Source organism: Lagopus leucura, unplaced genomic scaffold, assembly GCF_019238085.1.
Source record: "Lagopus leucura isolate 7727_CA_CO unplaced genomic scaffold, USGS_WTPT01 Super-Scaffold_100001, whole genome shotgun sequence".
Taxonomy (NCBI): Eukaryota; Metazoa; Chordata; class Aves; order Galliformes; family Phasianidae; genus Lagopus; species Lagopus leucura.
Window position 1 is genome coordinate 854116 of NW_024962262.1, and position 19618 is coordinate 873733.

General features: G+C 39.5%; 1 protein-coding gene across 1 annotated transcript in view; it reads left to right on the top strand.

Moving 5' to 3' along the window:
- Positions 1–19618, top strand: part of DDX10 (DEAD-box helicase 10) — a 167694-nt gene that overhangs the window by 35967 nt on the left and 112109 nt on the right. Inside the window, exons 11-13 of the mRNA XM_042868170.1 lie at positions 1732–1819; positions 6923–7011; positions 11959–12421. Coding sequence (XP_042724104.1) covers positions 1732–1819; positions 6923–7011; positions 11959–12421 — 640 coding nt within the window. The remainder of the gene's footprint in view (positions 1–1731; positions 1820–6922; positions 7012–11958; positions 12422–19618) is intronic.

Consider the following 19618-nt stretch of genomic DNA (forward strand, 5'->3'; position numbering starts at 1 on the left):
GTCCCTAACTGCTCTTTCTTGCTATTGCCAAGTTTCTTTTCACCCTGTGGGTTTATCTAAGTGCCCGTTAACCCATGATTTCTGGTTCTGGCATGAGCTTGGGCTGCACTGTAACTGCTGGTGGCTGTGTGATGGCACCTGCAGCTTTGAGCAAAGACCAGGAGGGGAAAAATTTGAATGTGTGTCATCTCTTAGTAATTTTCCTGTAACTTAGCAGTAATTCAGCTTGTTTCTGGGATTATTGAGTGTTAATTTTAAGGCTTATTGTTGATTATTCTTGTGCTCACTTCTTCATTATACCTCATTTTGTGCTTGTGTTCCTTTATCCCGGGGTACTTGCAATGGTTTTTGTACTTGTATTCACTTGAATCTTTCCTTTTGAGTTTCAGGTCATTGTGAACCTCTTGATTTCATCTAGTTAGATTTTTGTTATTCGTCCTGTATTTTGTCTGCCTCAAGATGGTGTATTTTGCACTTGTACCTTCTAATATAATTCAGTGTCACTTAAGCCACTGCTTTTATTTTGCTTTTCTACCATTTTTCCTGTGTTGGAAAAATTTGTTGTTCCTTTTCTCATTCTTGTTTGATAGAACAATCTCTGTTTACTTTTTCTGTGTTTGGTATTTTATGTGTATTTCATCTGCACTGCATTTCAAGGACTTGTTGGTCACTTTGTGTCTCGTTGAGTTTTTCATGCCTCTTGATTTCTGTCTTCCATTTTTACATGTTTGGAGTGAACTTTTACATGTTTGACTGTGTTTTCGCTGTTGGATCTTTAATAGAAACTGCAGCCAAACAGTTCTTATGTCCACTGCAGTCTTCTGCTGTCTGTTTCTGATAGACATAGGAAATATAAATAATGAAGGATTGAAGCTTTGTTATCTTAAATTGTTACTTGGTAGCACTTCCAGCCCGTTTAATGGCTTTTTTTTTTTTTTCATGTTTCACAGTCATAATAGTTTATGTTACCAAAGAAATTACTGTAAGATATTTCTTTCCTAATATTTTAATCACAGCCGTGTTTTCTCGACTGACATATGGGAACAAACCTTCTTTTTTAATTTTGTTTTCTTAAGAGCTGTGTGTCGCTGTACAGCATAGGATGATGTTGCACACAGCAGCAAGGTTCATTGTGAGAAATATGATGGCTGTGTATAACTCCTTACCAGCTCTAATATCATTTTCTGTGATATAGTAGCTGTTCTCTATTTTCCTGATTGATATCTTGAGGAGGTCCTAAATCTGTTTAATCTGAACGTCCTTTGTTTTTGCTCATCTGCCTGTAACAGAGAAGATAATTTCACTATTCCCAATGCGATGGATTCTTTTTAAGCTTTCAAAAGTGCTGAGAATTTCCCTAGGAACATTATTATCTCAGTGTAAAGTAGTCCTGTGATTCATTGGGCTTGTTTTTTTTTTTTTTCCTCATCATTTTTATAAATTCCAGAAGTATTTTAATGATGATTTTGGCTTTGGAGAAAGTGTCACATCCTTCACCGAAAACTGTAGCTGAATAAAACGTCTGAGCTCCTGTTTCTTTCTTCTGTATTATTCATATAAAGAGTGTGTGCTTCATCCTTAATATGGTTCCACTGTAAACTTTTCAGAGTGGTGACATGTTTGTGCATTTTTAAGTGGTGTGGAAAACATGAAGATACTCTTGAGAACTTAATAGGTGGTTATTTGTTGTAATTGCTACAGCAAACTGTTTTGTTTTTTTTTTTTTAATAGAATTAATCCTGAGAAGATTACAGACATCCAAAAGAGAATGCAAGCTTTCTTAGCTCAAGATCAGGAATTAAAAGAGAAAGCTCAAAGGGTAAGTAGTCATCTGCAGCTTCTTGAGACATGCTACTTAAATAGATCTGCTGTTAGAATAATTGACCTGCAGGAGTGACCTAGCAGCAGTGTTTGGAACTGCTACATTTTTCTCATGCTTTACAACATGACATCAGTAGAAAGAATAAGCATGTTTTAGCAAGTGGTGGTACATAATAAAATCTTTCAGGTCACTTTGTTGTACATACAGGTGACATTTAAAGAGCATTACCAAAAGCCAAATGATTGGAAATTTGGAAGTGCCAAAGTCTGAGGAATACAAGAGAAGCAGAGATTCTGTATTAGCATTGGAAACTGTTCATTTATGTGAACCAGCATGGGAACAGACGACACATGAAAAGATTCTACTGAACCTGAGTGATAGAGTAAAATGAGAATGGGATTGTGACCAGGAGTTGTAGTCTTTCTGTTGAAAGCAAGTTGCAATATTTCAGACTGTAAAAGCAAGGTTGCAGCTTGTGGAATGTCAGTGTAAGCTTCCTCATATTGCACAGGCCAAGTGCACTGGTGACAAATTATGATCATCAGCAACTGCCACAGGAAGTTGTAATTACACACATGTACATCAGAAGTGGCGGAGCAGCTGACTGAAGGAGGTTGAGAGTAGGGGGAAGCCAGCATTATCTTTCTTGGAATGAAAATGTTTACAAGTCTTCCTGTTTTGTTTGTGGGTTATTTTTTTTGTTTTTTTTTTTTTTTTTTGGTGGGTTTTTTTTTTGTTTTTTTTTTTTAAGATCTCTTGAAAGGAAGAGAAAGGTCTTTCTGAACTGAGCAACAGAAAATAATGAGAGCTTCAAAATAGCACAAGAACAAAATCAAACAGGGGGCTGTCTGTCAAGGTTGCAAATAAGATCTTTGGCGAATTTTGAAAATTGTAAATTGTAATTTCATTACCATGTTGAGCAATTTTTGTTGCAGTTTTTCATTTATGGCTATTAGTGCAGTGTCACCTTGCAGGCAAACTGTGTACATGTTCAGTTTTTGAGAATCTTAAAATATGGACAAGTGGTTTGTCATAGTTGTTCCTCCTTAATAAGATTTGAGTGTTCAAACAGTCTACAGTGTCCTCCAGTATTCATACATATTAATGTGAATAAAACAGTAGTAATAATGCAGCTGAAATCTTGACCTCAGATTGTTAACTGAAATGTTCAGTTTGTCAAAAAATGGGCCCTGTCTGTTGGAAGCTGCTAGGTCTTGACGGTTATAAGAAATAAATTCTCCTCGAGCACCAGAGTGGATGAGACAGCAGTGCAGGGGTGTAGTTCTGCACAGAAATTCAGGTAGGATGTATTTTATTGTGCTGGGGGCATGAGATCTCAGTCATTGTGTCCTGCGCTTTGGAGGCCAAAAGCAAAAACCCTGTTTGAGAAGCATACTTAAAAGGGATAGAATTAAATTCTTGTTTACTAATTGCTTTAAGGAATTTGGCAGTTCATCTTGTGGTTTGCTTGCTGTTGGTTGGAATGAGACAAGGTGAATCAGACTGGTGTCCTTTGCATCATCTGTAGTTCTCATGGACTCATGCCACCTTCTGCCGTTCTTTTAATTTTGGTGTTAGATCACCTTGTCTGAGAAAGTTCAAGAATATTTTTCTGCTAACTTGAATGTTTTTGTGTGGGAGGAGATGGGACAGCAGGGTGATGTCTGCCACTGCATTCTCCATCTCTCCTGCAGGGACTTGCTGGGTGCTGTGGCAACATAATCAGTTACAGTTCGAGATTCCAGTCAAGCTCCGTTACTTTGAATTCTGTCAAAATAGCACATAAATTGATTTTTTTCTTAACATTTAAAACAGTTATCCAAGAAACACATTAATAAAATAAAACTACAGATATGGCAGATTAATACAGCACAGTACTTGATGTGTTTTCTTTTTCTAGTAGTTCTGCTAGTCAGAACCATTTTTTTAGCTACTCCTGTAGCTAAACAGCTGTGATATGTTTCTGGTATGTTTCTGATCTGTGATATGTTTCTGCTCAGCATTAATGTTATCCATGAGGGTATGATTTAATTCATGTGATAGTATTTTTGTAACGTTTGGTTGCAGTAGGAAACAAAAACTGACAAACCATCACAAAAGTTAGATCAAAACAGTAGAAAAAGCAGTGGCTAATATAAAATGATAAAAGAGAAGGAATAGAGCTCATACTGACAACATTCATCTTCCCTCAGCTCTCCAGTCTGGATGCGGAGATGTGACCAAATCTTAGGAGAATTGGATGAAATCCAGAACAGACAGTGTTTTAGAACTTGAAGTGAGGGCACATGAAATCAAATCAGAATTTGGATTAAGTTGCCACAGTTTTGAAGAAGTTATTTGCTTTTTCTGTACTTAATGCTTCTTAAAATTAAGTAGAATAAAGTCAAGTTTCTCTTCCGTTATGCACACACATACAAACACACACACCAGATATAAGATTATATATATATGTATGTATGTATAACCTTTTTATTTTGCATTAAGGCTTTGGGGTAGAGAATATCTCTTATTGGAAGTGTTCAGAGTGTGTGAAATAGCAAGTGAGGTCAGCAGAAAGCTTGAGTCATCACCATCCCTGGATGTGTTTAAAAACTGGATGTGGTGCTCAGGGACATGATGTAGCAGAGGGTCGTTAGAGTTAGGGTAGTATGGTTAGGTTGTGTTGGACTCGATGATCTTTAAGGTCTTTCCCAGCCTGAGCAATTCTGTGCTTCTGTATTACTACAGAATTATCTTTGAAGCCTCTTATCTGAAAGAGATGCTAATTTATTTGAATGCAGAGCAATACAAACCTGAATCCAGTCTGTGAGAAAGCTGAAAAAAATTGTTTCGCGTATCAGAAGGCTGAACCCTGATAGCTGATAAACATTACAACATAATGCACTTGTTTGGTTCATTCTCAGTTGTAGAATCATGGAATGCTTTAGGCAGGAAGTGTCCTTAAAGCCCACCCAGTTTCACTCCCCTGCCACAGGCAGGACTGTCCCCCACCAGCTGAGGCTGCTCAGGCTCCCATCCAACCTGGCCTTTAAGGCCACCAGGGATGGGGCACCGCAGCTCTCTGGGCAGCTGTGCTACCGCCTCATTGCACACTGAATGAAGGATTTTTATTAACATCTAATCTAAGTATCCCCTTACGCAGGCTTGGTACATACACAAAAGATGTGTTCTTTCCACCCCTTATTGATAATTTCTAGACTGTGTGTATCAAAGAAATACTAGTAAAGTAAGTTACCCAAAAGGCACAATGAGCTTTCTGCTCTGTGGGTGCACTGACCCACGTAGACCTTACAATCTGTAGATATTGCAACTTTCAGATTCACAGAAAAGGTAGTTTTTGTTTAACATAATTTTTCCCATCTGTCACAGAAAGAAGGGACTGTCATTTCTTTTTGCTGTCACTTGCTAGACAGCAGTAGATTAATGAGATCTGCCAACTTTTATGTCTCTTTCTGTAGGTTTCTAGTTATCTTGGTAAAATGTTTAATAATTTAATGTGAGAAAACAAGTATTTTATTCTGTACCTTACGCTTGATTGTAGCTGAGATGGGGTGTGATAAAATCTTCCACCCCAAGAATTGAGAGATGATCAGACTATGAAGCCACCTGAAAACCTCAGCATTTAAAAAAGCAAACCAGTAAAAGAAAGCTTCTCTAATCAAGTGTAGGACAGCTTGAAAAGCTCTCTCTCTTTTAGCTCTTTACAGAAGTTCTTACTTCCACTGGCCAAGGAAAGAAGTATGACATTGTGACTGCTTGATCTATGGTCTCATAGTTCTCACATCTGGAAAAGTTTTTCTCTGGAGCATTTCACCATAAAAGCTTGGTGTTTCAGATTTTTGTGTCTCTCCTCTGTCTTAGGTTAACAAGCAGTAGGAACTTTTAAAATACCACTTGAATTACCAAGGCAAAAGTTTTCTCTGACAAGAGTGCAGGTAGCAGAACAGGGGTGTGTTTGTAGTGTACTTGAATGAAACTGTGTGCTAGTTTAATTAGCTGTTGGTTCTAGTGCTTGCTGGTTTAAAAGAAACAAAAATATTGTAGTAGTGTGTAACCACAGGAGGCCAGCTCAGAATTCTGCTAGTGCATAAGGAAAGCAGTAAATGGCCAATTTAGCAACCAACTGCTACTTTGGAACAAATGATACAATTTATTGATGAATGAATGTTAGCTTATCAGAACATCTCCTGCTTTTGCTGCAGGAGAGAGTGGTGAAATTCTTCAAAGCAATTTTCTATTATTTTATTACGATTGGAATAGGACTAAAACTGTATATAGAGCTATCAGTGGTGACAGAAGTGCTAATTTCAAGAAATGGTAGGCAGAAATATACTACATAAAAGAAAGGTGAATGCTAAAAGAAGAGCAGGAATCTGTCCTTTGGAGAAAGGCGGAGGGAGAAATACAGCAAAGGATGAAATTGTCCTGTTATGTGATGTTTCCTGTTTTCCTGGTGAGCATCATGGATTTATTGCAATGTCAAGCTTGGGCTCATATTAATAAATGTCTTGTAGCGAATTTATGCTGACCAGTTGAGCTGCGTTCATCGACTGCAAGTGTATGATTAGCTGGTGGCAAAGGCAAGGTGATATGAATTATCCTAGGCTGTAGTGAAAGACAGTTACATTGAGTTGAATTGCTTTGTTAGCCAGCGGCTACAGTTACGGCTGATACACTTCAGACTGATAGCACCTTGGCCTCTGTTTGTTTCCATGTGATTCAGTTGTCAAAATAGAGGGATGTCATTTAGAAATTCAGGAAATGAGGAAAAAAAAATGTCAGCAATGTTTCTTTTTTGGCTAAGTTGCTGTGTTTGCTTTCTAGTGAAAATAAAGGGGCACACTACTGGCAAATTCAGCCTATTCGTGTGCTTTAATGAAGTATTTGCGTATTTGAAGTTGTATCACTTCAGTAGCACCAGTGAATTTTGACTGATGGATATGAGGTAAAAGAACTTCAGCCTGAAATCCATGTAGAGCAAAATTTTATTTCTGTTTAGAGCAATGATGGTTTTGATAGATGATAGAGCAATGGTGATTTTGTGTGTCGGTAATTGAATGAAAAGCTTCTTTTTAAAAAATACTTTTATTTTCTTTTCAGTGTTTTGTATCCTACTTGCGTTCTGTTTACTTAATGAAGAACAAGGAAGTATTTGATGTTTTCAAATTGCCTCTAGCAGAATATGCCCTGTAAGTATGGCAGAAAATATGGAAAGTGGAAAGTATAAAAAGAAGCCTCAATGTGTATTACAGCTTTAAAATGCTTGTTTAACTGTTAACCCATAACATTGGAAAGTTTCTTGTATTCATATTTCCATGTTTATGCAGTGCTCTTTCCTATTTTAAAATACATTTTAAGTAGGAATGATGTGTAAAAACAGTGTACCTCTACAAAGAGAGATGAATCGTACAGCAGAAGATACAATAAAAGACAGAACTTGCTGAGTAAAAGGATAGAGAACAAATAATTCTTGTTCAGGTACATCCTCCAACCACGTAGCTACATGCTGGCTTTTATCTAATGAGAAATTGAGGTATTTTGTAGTCCGGTTTTGGGTGTGAAAGAAACATTGTTCCCTCGATATAAATTACTTTTCAGAAGATACTTAGGGCTGGGTAAAGATGAAGCAGTTCTTCACTGGTCTGAATAGTGTGCATTTTACTATAGAAGCTTTTGTACATATATTCCACATTTTCTTATGGGAGGGAAATTAATTTTGACAGTTTGACATTAAAGATGACAGCCCTCTGAGGTTGTTTTAAAATGTGAAGCTTTGAAACAATCTCAGGGGACATAGGGTAGTCAGAAGGGAACAGGAGGGTGATCAAAGATGCATAATAAATTGATTTTATGTGTCTTTGGAATTATATACAGAGAAGACCTAAGTCTTCAAACTTGTTAGTAGGTGGCATAATGAACTAAAATGTGGCAAATTACTTGACTGTGGAACACCTGGTCTTCCTGTGCTATGCTTCAATTAACACGATTTTGGTTTTTTTTAAGGTAATAAACCTGTTATAAAAATGCTTTGTGGACTAGGACATTTCTAAGACAACTGGGAAAAATTTCAGCAATTTCATTACATCTGTTGCCTGCCCTTCAACAGTGTGGTTTGTCAGTGTCTTTAAAACTGAATTGTGGGTCTTGCTGTGCTGAATGACAGAAGATGAGGACTGAAAGGACTGGTCACAAAATCTTAACCAGTGTTTTAACCAGCCTGCTAACAGATGGTGGTAGTGATGAAGTCTAGGAATCTCAGTACCTCTTTCTGAATTTCAGCATTTAGTATCAGATATTTATGTAGACAAAATACTCCATAGTTCCTGTTGGCCATCTGAGCCAGGATTTGACCCTTCATGAAAGACAACTCTAATCTCAACTCAGCCAAATTACTAATATGCCATTGCTGTGATAAAATGGAAATAATGGGCAATTTTTGGGTGGAGTAGAACAGATAATATGGACTATATGGAAGCATAATCAAAAAGTCAGAAGATAACACATTTAAGAGATAATTTGGAGATTCTGCTCTGAGCAGTTTCTGTTGCATCTCTTCTTTCCCTCTTTCCAGACTGTAAGGCTTGCCTACATACACCCTGCAGCTGTCTTTCCATTCACTGCACATGCCATAGCACACTGAATCTCCTCAAAGTATTTCAGACTTTCTTCAGGGACTTACTGCTAGCCTGATAGCTGTTACTTGGCTAAAATCCGATAGAAAAAACATGCTGCACTCAGGTTTGCATTTCAGTATGTCAGGCCTCTGTTGCTCTTTTACCTGGCTTGTCTGTGCACTGAGATTGTTTTCAGTGCTGCTGACAGTCTGCAGAAAAGCAGTGGTCTTTTTTGTGCATCTGTGTGTATACGTGTGCATATAGTTAGATAACTCTGAAAGTAATGCCTCCAATTTATTTTCGTGGAAATTGCAGCAGACACTAAGAGCACAATAACACTGATAGAGCAAATTCACAGCAAAAGACACTGTTTTTCAGCATAGCCACCACCATTAGCTATGCATTTTTGCCAGCTATGAACAAGAGCCTGCATGCCCTGCTCAAACTCTGCACCAATGGAGGTGACCCCTGATTTCACCCCTCATACGTAACTATTCCAGAGATATTGTGACCTTTGAGCTATGATAGTTAATGTTGTATCCAATATCCTTTCATTACAAATTGCTATCAAGAATAATTTGCTGAGGAAGACTTAATCAGGCCTGTGACCAGAGCCAGCCTTCAGGTTTCAGGAAGGAGAACCTCCACACTACATAAAAGAGAATTTGTGTTTCCATTGCAAAAGCCAGTGTTGAAAATGTAAGCGAAGGTAAACAAATAAGAGAGAAAAAGAGTAATAAGTCATTCTGGCCTCTTGGTTAGGAGTCAAGGTAAAAAAGAGGTGGGTGAATATTTATTTTTTTCTTGTCAGGCTATCTAACATAGCACATTTCAATCTGGGGAAGTATGTTAATAGGCAAGTCTGCTGGATTTAGGTTAGTCACTGCTCTAAGGAGCTGCTAAGGAAGTAATTCCCTGTTTTCCTTGTGATTTCCAGGAGGAATGCAGCATATTTTTCTGTGTATCTCTTCACTGATACACAGAGAATAAAGATAGCAGGCTGAAGCCAAGTTGTTTGGGAAATATCTAATGCAGACAACTTCGTACCCAGCTGAATATAGCATTGTTGCTTACAGATCAGTGTTACAGAACAGCAGGTATCTGCAGGTGCTATCAGACCTGAAGTGCGTGATACTAGAATGCACAGTCCATCTCTCTAAACCTGTCTGTCCTGTCACTGACCAGAGAAATAGGCCAATCCACTGCAGCCTTGATTCTTATGATGTGGTCAGGACAGAAGGTTTAGTTTGTTTTCCTGCTCTGGCTGCTGTCAGCAAGCACAGAGCTGCCCAGCGTTCTGCAGACAGTGCCAGGTATGGCTTTGCACATCTCAGCCCTCGGTTACTGCTTGGCCTTCCTTTTTGCTGTCGTTGTGCATCTTTTCTTAAACACAGGCTTCCTTTGAAATTAATGGCCTGGCCTTAATTACTTTTTCCCAGTTGGTTGCAATTTTGTACACCTGTAAGCAGACAAGGTTATTTCCATGCCGTTACCAAGATCCTCTCTAGTGTTCTGTGGAGTTTGGGCGTTTTTCACATTGCTCTCCCTCAACAGCCTGTGAGATCCAGCCTTCCCTTTCTGATCTTTCTATGGCTACTTCTGTGAGCATCTGAGCTTTCTGGTCCTCTGCAGTGACAGAGATGTGCTGGAGATGAGGCTGCACAGCACAGAGCAGAGGGCACAGCCCCTCCCCCTGCCGGGCTCTGCTGGCCGTGGGGTACCCCAGGGTCTGGTTGGCCCTTTGGGCTGCCTGAGCACTGCGTGCACCAGTCTGTTCATATATCCAGGGTTGTCCCAGGTGCAGAATTCAGCAGAGAAGAACATACTTTGTTTTTCTCAGGGCTTGGGCTGTAGAACATGAATCCATGACAGCTTCTTTGTGGCATCATCTCTGATTCTGGCCCAGAAACTCTTGATGGTCTTGGTCCGTCTTTTTATTAGTCAAGCATCTTGCATTTTATCTCCTTAGTGTAGACTTGAAGCTTGCTAATCAAAGAATACAGCAAAAGCCATTTTTCTGTTTGTTTTGGTTATTAATCAAGCCACCTGGAAAGACTGTTAACTCAGATTTGTATCACTTCAATTGATTTGATTTCTCCTATTTTCAAGTGCTTTGTACATTCTGTCTTCTGAAAACATTTTAAAAGCGGTAAACAAATAATGCATATATTTTCTTTTGGGATTCTGGAGTATTTACTTTTCTCAGACTATTTTAACTCATTTCCTGAATCTGTTTTGCTGTACAAGAAATTGCTGCGTTGTGCTTTTGTGCATTCCTATAATTCTGAACAAGTTTACTGATGCAGTATGTTTGTGTTTATTAAGTGCTGTAACTTCATATCAGAATGAAAAGCTAGTTTGGATAAGAATTGGTATTCTGCAGAAACGATGACAGGTTATTTACAACTGTCTTGTGTTTCAAAAAGGACTGGAAAGAAAAGCTCATTTATATATGAAAATCTTTTAGTGCATCTGAACTTTAGATTGGAAAATTGATTAAGAAATGTATTCTGAGGGAACTATTGCATCTAACAACATGAGGAAACTTTCAACAGTGTAGAATGCCTTTCTCAAAGTGTTCTCGGTTTGGAAGATACTATAAAAAAGAGATGGTAGTGACCTAAAATCAAGTTTCTTTAGGAATTCTTATAATAAGAAGTGTTTGGGGGATTTTTGTGTGCACAGATTTGTCTAAGATTATCTGCTATTATTTTCTTAGCAATATTAAACCTCTCTACCTACCTCCAAGACTAAGAGCTGTATTGCTTGGCTTATTGGTCATTTCAGTTCTTGTAATTCTTCTAGGATGGATAGGAAAAACTGGCAAAATATCTGTTCACATACAGTCTTCTCTTGTTCTGCTCCCATATAATATTTCTGAATTTTGTCCGTTTTTTGTCCGCTTTTATAAAGCATTAGCATAGGAATAACTGGGTTTAATAATAGCGCCGTGGCACTCAGTTATATGTGCCACAAAGCCAAGGCTTTGCAGCAGGAATAAAGGCAGATGGGATTTCTTTTAAGGTACAAATGTCTCTCCCAGAGCTTTTCCTGCAGTTTATCCATACTGTTTGTTCTTCTGGTCACCACCAGATGGTAGGGATGATGTTCTGGGTGTAGTTCTAGCAGCAAAGGATAACGACTTGATGAGCGCTCAGTGCTTGACGTGCCATCCGTGTATCTTCAACACCAAATTGTATCGGTGTTTCTTCTGCTTATTTCATTATAGATTGTATTTAATTTGCTCTTGTCTGCAGGTTTTCATGTTCTTTGTTTTCTTGGTCTTCTCCAGTGTTATCTCAATTGTTTCATCTTCATTCCTCATTTTCATTTGCATCTTTCAACCTACTGTGTGCTGTTGAGTACCAAACACTATTCTGTAAATACATTGATCAAAGTGTGTAAGTTTAAATGATCATAACTACAATGGGAGCACTTGAACTGTTAATGAGGTCTTCTAATTTAGTAAAATTTTTGTATCTACCTTTCAGATTAATGTATTTGTTTAATTCCATGCTCTAGATCACTTGGGCTTGCAATGGCACCTCGTGTGAGGTTTCTTCAGAAAGTTCAGAAACAGTTATCAGCGAAAGAGACATCTGAAAAGAGAAATCCCTTGAAAGAAACGGAGCAAAACAAAAATACCGTCTCCTCACTGAAGAAGGAAGGAATGGAAGAATGCAGAATTAATTCAGGTGGAAAGTTGTCTGATAACAGACCAGAGGAAAAGGAGAGAAGGAAAGAAACTCAACAATATCCTTCTTCCAGTGAAGGCACTGAAGAGAGTGAGTCTGAATGTGAATCAAAAGAGGCATTTGAGGAGGAGGAAAAAGAAGGTGCTTTGTCAAGCCACATTCCAAACACAAACTCCATGCAGTTCTTTGAAGATGACGACGACGACGACGACGATACCAAAGATCTTGATTTGCTGACAGTGAAACGGCGGGATGTTTTTGACTTGGAATCTAAAGACAGTCCAGCGCTGGTAAGTGCACTTTACAGTAGGACTTACGAATTTCAGTGATTTTGAACACCCTCTGGAAAGGAGAAAATTCTGCTCTTAGCAGTACACTTGCTTGAAGTCACGTGTGTTGCCCTCAAATACTAGAGATCAGAATTGCTCCCAGAAGATAAGGGGTGTGACTTATGCTGTTATAATTTTATATTCCTAGCATAAAGTAATATTATTTGCATGACATATGTCTTTGTAGTAGTTATAATTTATGAATGTGACCTGAATACTTGACAATTTTTTGACAGAAAGTCTATTTAATACTTTTAAATACTTTAAATACTTTATATATTACTTTAATAATACTTTAATAATACTTTAAATATTTTATAAATTAAATACTATTTAATTTATTTAGTGTCTATTTAATACTTTGCTTTTACCTTCCTACTACAACCTAGCTATAAACTTTAGTCCTAATTTTGATGATGTTATTGAGTTTATGGCACCAGGAACCAAATTGCTGTACATGATGAGCTGTTTCCTAATACTGATAGTAACAAATGATCTTTACATTAATGTAAAAGATCCAAAACATTAATGTAAAGATCTTCAAAAATTTTCCTTTCAACAACACCTCTGCTAGTAGGAATTGATCCAAATCAGATCAGAAAACAACTGAGCACTTCTTATAGAACATGATTATAAAGGTTATTAAAAATAATTATGTGGAGTTTTATTTCCTTGATCAGGAACTATTAGCTGTACAATTGGGTTACTCTGTGCTCAGTATTCTGAGATATGTTGCTTTCCTTTAATCTTAAAGATAATGTCTTAGTAAGGTGTTTTTTTTTTTTTCCTCCCATAAAGCACATTTGGTAAGTGCGTGTTGTGAATCCTTTCCTACCTAGCAACTATTTCTCTGTAGAAAGGATATCCAGATAGCCATCTGCTTCAGCAAGGTGTTTTTTCTAACATGCAAGGGGAGTCTCCTGTTAAGCAGTGGTCTTATTTTTTCAACTGATATTTGAATTTTTTCTTTTTCTGTGCTGTTATTTAATAGCATGGGGCACTTGTCATGAATTTCTGCTAATCAGCCGACTAACTGCATTTTTTATAAACAGCATTTTTCCTTTAGTGTTTAGTGTGCATAAAATAGTCTTATCAGCTAACTTTATCAAAGCTGAGCACTTGAACTCTCTGCTACCTTCAGGAGGTTGTCACAGTTTCCCATCTGTGGCCAGAAATGTGGAGGAGGATGGGTGTACTTAGGGGAGTAGGTTGAATTAGGGATCTTACTTCTGTTCCTCTAGTTCTAAAACTGAATTGTCCTCTGTCAGCCCATGGCTGGCCAGTGTTAGTACTTGGCAGATCTGAGTGAATGTGGCAGGAGCTTGCACGTAGGTTACTCTGGAAGTAATGCCTCCTATTTCTTTCTTTTTATTCTGATTGGAATTTTATTACCTTCTGTTCCATGCAGTGAGATACACTGCTTTTTCTATAAAGATGAGATTGGTCAAAATCTACTTGAAGCATCATCTTCTTCCTCTTACCAGCTCTTCTTAACTCATATTCTCGAATGCAAATTCATGTCAAGTGTGTGACCTGGTCTCCTTGGTGCTCTTCTGGAGATGGCAGGCTAGAAAACAACAAAGGAGGCAGAAGAGAAGGGGTGAAGCTGGCTGACTTGAGGTGGTGCTGATTCCCTCAGGGATGGCCCTCTGCTCCTGCTGTAGCAGCATCTGCTATCTGAGAGAATAAAGCTGTTCCTGGGCAGCCTGCTAGAGAGGGAAAGCGTTATTCCTTGGAGGCACGTTGCAAGGTTAGCATTCTGGCTGAGTAAATACCTAGGTTGTTTATTTTTTAAATTGCAAGTCAATATGCTGATACGCCATAAATCCTTCTTACAAAACTGGCCTTAGGTTTCTATCCTACTAACTGCGTGCTTGTGTGTTTCCAGTTGAATTGAAGCAAATTACAATTTATATGAAATACAAAACATTTGCATAGAAGTGAAGTGGGCCTACATTTGGATGTAAGCCAAAGTGCTGTAAAAGCAAAGTGTTATGAAAAAATGTCTTACGTCAGCCATGAGTGGGAATTAAACCTGCTGATAGAACCTCTTTATGCACAAAAGCAAGTGCTGAAGGCATCCTTTAAAGCGGGTGGAAAATTGTAAGGAAATCACAATTTCTTAGCATGTAGTTTTAACAACTTAAGTATAACTGGAACTTGTTTTATAAGAAACAATGTGATGTTCAGTTATATCAGATATAAATCAGATATCAATCATGTCACTGAGGAGTGCCTCTGGAAGCTATCTGTGGTGGCAGTGCTAACCCAGGGACAGGAGTCAGCGAAAACATTTCTTTCTTTTCCTGGACAACTTTTCAGATTTTCTTTTTGCCTGTCATCATTCTGTTTAAATCATAGAATCATAGAATCATAGAATCACAAGCTTGGAAACGACCTATAAGATCATCCAGTCCAACCATCTCCTCATCACCATTGCCACCAGAAGCACTAAACCATATCATGCAGCACGTCATCCAGACCCCTCTTGAACACTGCCAGGGACGGTGACTCCACCACCTCTCTGGGCAACCATTCCAGTGCCTGACCACTCTCTGAGAGAAAAAGTTCTTCCTTATGTCCAACCTAAACCTTCTCTGATACAACTTGTGGCCATTGCCCCGTGTCCTGCTCGTTGCCTGGGTGAAGAGGCCAAATCCCTCCTCATCACAACCTCCCTTCAGGAAGTTGTACAGTGCAATGAGGTCTCCCCTGAGCCTCCTCTTCTCCAGACTGAACAATCCCAGCTCCCTCAGCCGCTCCTCATAAGACTTGTGCTCCAGACCCCTCACCAGTTTCATTGCCCTTCTCTGGACACGCTCCAGAACCTCAACATCTTTCCTGTAGTGAGGAGCCCAAAACTGAACACAGTACTCGAGGTGCGGCCTCACCAGTGCTGAGTAGGGGGGGATGATCACCTCCCTGCTCCTGCTGGCCACACTATTTCTAATGCAGGCCAGGATGCCGTTGGCCCTCTTGGCCCCCTGGGCACACTGTCAGCTCATGTTCAGCCGAGCATCAGCCAACACCCCCAGGTCCTTCTCTTCTTCACACTCATCCAGCCACTCATCCCCAAGCCTATAATGCTGCGTGGGGTTGTTATGGCCAAAGTGCAGGACCCGACACTTGGCCTTGTTGAACCTCATCCCGTTCACCTCAGCCCAGCGGTTCATCCTGTCTAAATCCCTCTGCAGGGCCGCCCTACCCTCAGGCAAATCAACACCACCTCCCAACTTGGTGTCATCTGCAAACTTGCTGAGGGTGCACTCAATCCCCTCATCTAGGTCATCAATAAAGATATTAAACAGGATGGGCCCCAGTACCGACCCCTGGGGGACACCACTTGAAATGGGTCGCCAGCTGGACTTCACTCCATTCACCACGACCCGCTGGGCAGGGCCCTGTAGCCAGTTCCTTACCCAAAGAAGTGTATATCTGTTCAGACCACGGGCAGCCAGTTTACTCAGAAGAAGCCTCTGAGGGACCGTGTCAAAGGCTTTGCTGAAGTCTAGGTAGACTACATCAACAGCCCTTCCCTCATCTACCAGACTGATCACCCAGTCATAGAAGGACATGAGGTTGATCAAACACGACCTGCCTTTCATGAACCCATGCTGGCTGGGTCTGATCCCCTGGACACTGCGTGCATGCTGTGCAATCTCACCCAAGATGATTTGCTCCATAACCTTCCCTGATACTGAGGTCAGGCTGACAGGACGATAAATAGAACATTCGTGCATTTCTTGTTAGGTTGAAGTGTGTAACAGGGGCTTTTGAGGCAGTCTTTTGAAAGAACTCGTAATCGGTTTTAGGTTCCAGATCTGTTGATCACTTATTATTTTAAGATAATCGTGTTGCTTCTTTGTTGTCCTTTCAAGTTTGGCTGATTTAGCAGCCCTTCTTCTTGCTTCAAATGCATCTTCAGATTCTTCTCTGTTGATTTCCATTTCAATTAATTTTCTAGGGACTCGGTAAAATCTTCTGTAGTGTATGAAAAATTCACAGTAATTGTTTATTTTGCCTCTAAGGAAGCTTTCCAGATGTTTGTGTCAATTGCTGTGCTGTGTAGGAAAACTGAAAAATCTACAGGATTAAAATCTTGTCTCTGAGTTACAGGTGAGACTTCAAACAAACGGCTGCTATGCATCTCTTAAAATGGTCATCCTAAATGCTTTTAGTCATGTTTCAAATCTGGGTAAAAAGTATTATTTAGGAATTTCATTCTAAAATTTGCCCTCCTTATAGATCTCAGCTGTATGTGTCGTAAGCTACTGAATAAGTACTCGATTCTGATGTGGATGATTTTGCTTCTGTGAAAAGCTTTACATTTGAAACTGCTTTTCAACCATTGTGAGCTGTGTTTGTTTTGATGTCTGCAGTGCACCTTGTGAGCCTTTGGTGGCTTTTGTAATGAAGAATGCAGTATAGAAAGATGCCGCATCTGTCAGGGGCTTGCCTTTAACCTTTCAGTTACACCCTTTGTTAAGCACATTCTGCTAGGAGCCAGGAAAAGCTTCCTCAGTTCTGATGTCAGTTGCTCATAAGTCATTATCTTTTCTAGGATTGTGCTGCTCATCTAGCAGAAATGCTGTTTACAAAGTTGCTAATGAATGGAGCTCCTGAACCAAGCAGGGCCACCTCTTTATTGTAGGTGCTGGAACTATGGCTTAAAAATTCCTTAACTCCATGTGCTCTCTAAAGCAGCCTAACAAGCCTTCTCCACTGCACTGAATCTACTGCAGTATCACACAGGTTGTTGTCTTGGCAAGAAAAAGCTGTTTTCAGAGCATTTCTGTGGTTAAGTTACACTGAAGCACTGTGAAGCTCATATTTAACCACAGAAGTTTTGAAACTGTTTTTTGAAGATGATCTTTCTGGTGTATCTATGATAGCAGTGTACCACACTGCTTATGTGCTCATGTTGCAGCGTGTAAGCTGGTGTGAGTTCAGGTTGCAGCAAGGCACCCTTTGTCTTTCGATTAAATGAGACCCAAGGTGACTGAAATGCATGGTGTTGTATCTCAGAAATTATAAGGGTTATCAAATGATTTAAGATGATTAAATTAAAATTAAAATATCATTCATTAAAAACTCCTAGTAGATTATTCAAGCCTGCAGAAATACCCTCAGTTTCATTGTCTTTAATCGCTGATTTATAGCTTTGTTTGATATGTTGCAGTAGTTTCATAGATGAAGATGAGTGAACCAAAAGCTAAGTATTAAAACTACTTTGTTTTGATCAGTATTCTCTGAATCTTCAGGATTTGTATATTCTAAAGCTGCAATTTCCTTTAAGATTATTAGTGCCTGAATGCTTGCTGGGTGATGGCAGTGGCATTATAAATAAATGTTACATGCTTTTTACATGACTGATTTTCTAAAAGTTAAGTGCTAATACCGTGAGATGCTACTAGAAATTATGGAGCACTAATTTTCCAAGGAAATGCTGTTTCCTGCAGTAGTAATAAAGCAGAACAGCTGATAAATGCATACTCAACGTATCCTGACAACTGTCAGCAGTGCTTATAGTAAATATCATGAGAACCATTCCTCAGTTCTTTATGTGGATATGTTCCCTGATGGGGACACCTGCTGCTGCAAACCTGGCCTAACAAACTGCCCATACATATTTTTAACAAATCTTTGGGGCAGATTTCTGAATTCTTATCTCCTGTGCAAAGTTTAGCTGGAACAATTCAATGACTGTGGAAAGAAAATCATGGTTATGATGAAGATTTATGAGCTGTGAGCCAAAATGAAGATCTGGGTAATTCATTACAGTATCACTAATATGCAAATTGTAGTTTAATTGCTATTTTAAAGGGAAAATGTGTACTGTTTCCATATTCTGACGTGAAGACTGATAGAAAGATAGGACAAAGGTCAAGAAGGCTTCTGTGTCCCTTGGAGCTAATGCTTCTCATTCTCGTGGGACTTTGGTTTGTACAGCTGTAAAGTGATGGGGTGGGTGAGCCCAGCACGGGTGGCCTCTTGCGTGCTGCACACTGGGCTCTGCTCCAGCTTGGATGAAGGAACAGCTATGGCCTCTGGGGTAAAGGTCTCTTGAAGGAGCATTAATCTGAATGAGTGAGAGGAAAATAAAGCAATTAGGGTGACAGCTCCTAGCCTTACTTATGTCAAAAATAAGTGAGCTATAGATTGCCTTGGGCCAGCCTGGCAGGGAGGTTTTAGTGGTGTCCCATCCTTCATTATCTATAGCACGCTGCTCCTTTGCTGGCTGTCTGCTTATTTCAGTGGAGGGCTGCTGCCCTCTTTGCTTAAACTGCATGGTTTTTAATCCTCCAGCAGGAAATGTCCATCTCCTTGGTGCTTTCCAGAGCAAGACAGGTTGCCTCGCCTGCTCCTTTGCAGCCCCATTTGCTGTGTGTAAATGCTTGGATGTTAACGGGGCTGTGCTTGGGCCATGAGATGTCTGGCAAGTGTGCCTCTAGAAGCTTGAGGGTGTACTGTAGGAAATCCCTCAAAGCAGTGTATGGGTGGGAGAATATTATGGTGTTTTTGAGTCGTGAACCCCATAGGTAAATGACAAAAATGGCTTTATAATTTTTCTCAGATCCACCCCTTACATGACCAAAACCACAAAGTGTTGTTTAAAATGCTATTTCAGAGTAGAAGTGGAAGAGAAGGAATAAGTCAAAGGTACTTCTGCCTTGCTGATTTTGCTGTGAGCATGCTGACAAGAGAAAATAAATGGCTACGTATGTGAAATGGCTAGCTAGTGCTACCACAGTTCATTCCAAACCAGGGCTGTAGAAACTGCCCTCCCTGCAGAAGCTGGTGTCTGACCCCTGTGCTGTGCTGCTGGCACACCTGCTCACCTACTGAGTTGATGTTCAGAAAGGTTGTTCTTGAAAGCAGAGCTTGACTCTCTGAGGAAGTGCAGCTATATGTCCTTGTTGACTTCTTAGAGAGATGCTGTGAAGGACCTTAATGGCTTTCCTGTTTCCCTAATCTCCAATTCACTGAGCAAAAGTAATATTAGTTGCTGTTTTGTTTACACTGACAGTTCCATATCCTTGGCTCAGAGATAAAGAGTGCCTTTAAACACTGGCATGATGGCAGTTTTCCATCAAGTTCACAATGCAAGGGCAGTGTCTTGCAGAGCATGAAAGGACAATGTGTATTTCTGTCTCCATA